The sequence below is a fragment of the Micropterus dolomieu genome, unplaced genomic scaffold (assembly GCF_021292245.1).
Source record: "Micropterus dolomieu isolate WLL.071019.BEF.003 ecotype Adirondacks unplaced genomic scaffold, ASM2129224v1 contig_10666, whole genome shotgun sequence".
Classification (NCBI taxonomy): Eukaryota; Metazoa; Chordata; class Actinopteri; order Centrarchiformes; family Centrarchidae; genus Micropterus; species Micropterus dolomieu.
Window position 1 is genome coordinate 1 of NW_025739652.1, and position 1,762 is coordinate 1,762.

The 1,762-nt window shown below is 62.0% G+C and overlaps 1 protein-coding gene across 1 annotated transcript; it reads left to right on the plus strand.

Moving 5' to 3' along the window:
* Positions 1–3: 3 nt before the first annotated feature.
* LOC123965670 (sporozoite surface protein 2-like) lies at positions 4–1,756 on the plus strand (the record flags this gene model as incomplete). The annotated part of the gene is made up of 3 exons (XM_046042101.1): positions 4–57; positions 180–981; positions 1,018–1,756. Coding segments are annotated over 3 exons (1,595 nt in total), but the record flags the coding sequence as incomplete, so codon positions are not given.
* Between the last annotated feature and the right edge of the window lie 6 nt (positions 1,757–1,762).

The following is a 1,762-nucleotide window of genomic DNA, read 5'->3' on the forward strand; positions in this document are numbered from 1 at the left end:
GTGAACCCTTTGACTAACACCTTGGCTGTACCCTTTACCGGGTGCCATGTGAAACGGGTAGGTTTCTTTAAATGTACTTTGAAGTAATTGCCTTGGCTCTGTAGTCTATTATATTTTTAATGTGTAGTTTTGCATGTCTTGAATTGAGTTCTTTCTTCAAAAAGCTCTTTGTATTACAGAGTGACCGCTACAGCCTGCAGTTGTTGTACGTCAACGCGTTTGATCAGACACAAGTTGCTACCGCATCTTGTGAGAGAAGCCCGAAGGTTGACCCAGGCGTATTTCCTCGCTCCAGTGGCCAATCCTATCCCACATTTAAGCGCATTGAGCCAATCCGAGCGCGGCCCCAACGGCCTGCATGTCCGCAACGGCCTGGCTCGCACCAAGAACCTTCATTGCCTCTAGGGCCTGGCTCGCCGCAAGGGCCTTCTTACCCGCAACAGCCTGGCTCACCCCTAGGGCCTGGGTCACCCCAAGGGCCTTCATCCCCACAACAGCCTGGCTCGCCCCAAGAACCTTCATTGCCCCTAGGGCCTGGGACACCACAAGGGCCTGGCTCGCCCCAAGAACCTTCATTGCCCCTAGGGCCTGGCTCGCCCCAACAGCCTGGGTCACCCCTAGGGCCTGGCTCACCCCAAGGGCCTTCATCCCCACAACAGCCTGGCTCACCCCAAGAGCCTTCATTGCCCCTAGGGCCTGGCTCGCCCCAACAGCCTGGCTCACCCCTAGGGCCTGGCTCGCCCCAAGAACCTTCATCCCCACAAGAACCTTCTTTGCCCCTAGGGCCTGGGACACCACAAGGGCCTGGCTCGCCCCAAGAACCTTCATTGCCCCTAGGGCCTGGCTCGCCCCAAGAACCTTCATTGCCCCTAGGGCCTGGCTCGCCCCAACAGCCTGGGTCACCCCTAGGGCCTGGCTCACCCCAAGGGCCTTCATCCCCACAACAGCCTGGCTCACCCCAAGAGCCTTCATTGCCCCTAGGGCCTGGCTCACCCCAAGAGCCTTCATTGCCCCTAGGGCCTGGCTCGCCCCAACAGCCTGGCTCACCCCTAGGGCCTGGCTCGCCCCAAGAACCTTCATCCCCACAAGAACCTTCTTTGCCCCTGGGGCCTGGCTCGCCCCAACAGCCTGGCTCGCCCCAACAGCCTGGGTCACCCCAAGAACCTTCATTGCCCCTAGGGCCTGGGTCACCACAAGGGCCTGGCTTGCCCCAAGAACCTTCATCCCCACAACAGCCTGGCTCACCCCTAGGGCCCAGCTTGCCGCAAGGGCCTTCATCCCCACAACGGCCTGGCTCGCCCCAAGAACCTTCATTGCCCCTAGGGCCTGGGTCGCCCCAAGGGCCCCAACAGCCCCAACAGCCTGGCTCGCCCCTGGGGCCCGGCTTGCCGCAAGGGCCTTCATCCCCACAACAGCCTGGCTCGCCCCAAGAACCTTCATTGCCCCTAGGGCCTGGATCGCCCCAACAGCCTGGGTCGCCCCAACAGCCTGGGTCACCCCAAGAACCTTCATTGCCCCTAGGGCCTGGGTCACCACAAGGGCCTGGCTTGCCCCAAGAACCTTCATCCCCACAACAGCCTGGCTCACCCCTAGGGCCCAGCTTGCCGCAAGGGCCTTCATCCCCACAACAGCCTGGCTCGCCCCAAGAACCTTCATTGCCCCTAGGGCCTGGGTCGCCCCAAGGGCCCCAACAGCCCCAACAGCCTGGCTCGCCCCTGGGGCCCGGCTTGCCGCAAGGGCCTTCATCCCCACAACAGCCTGG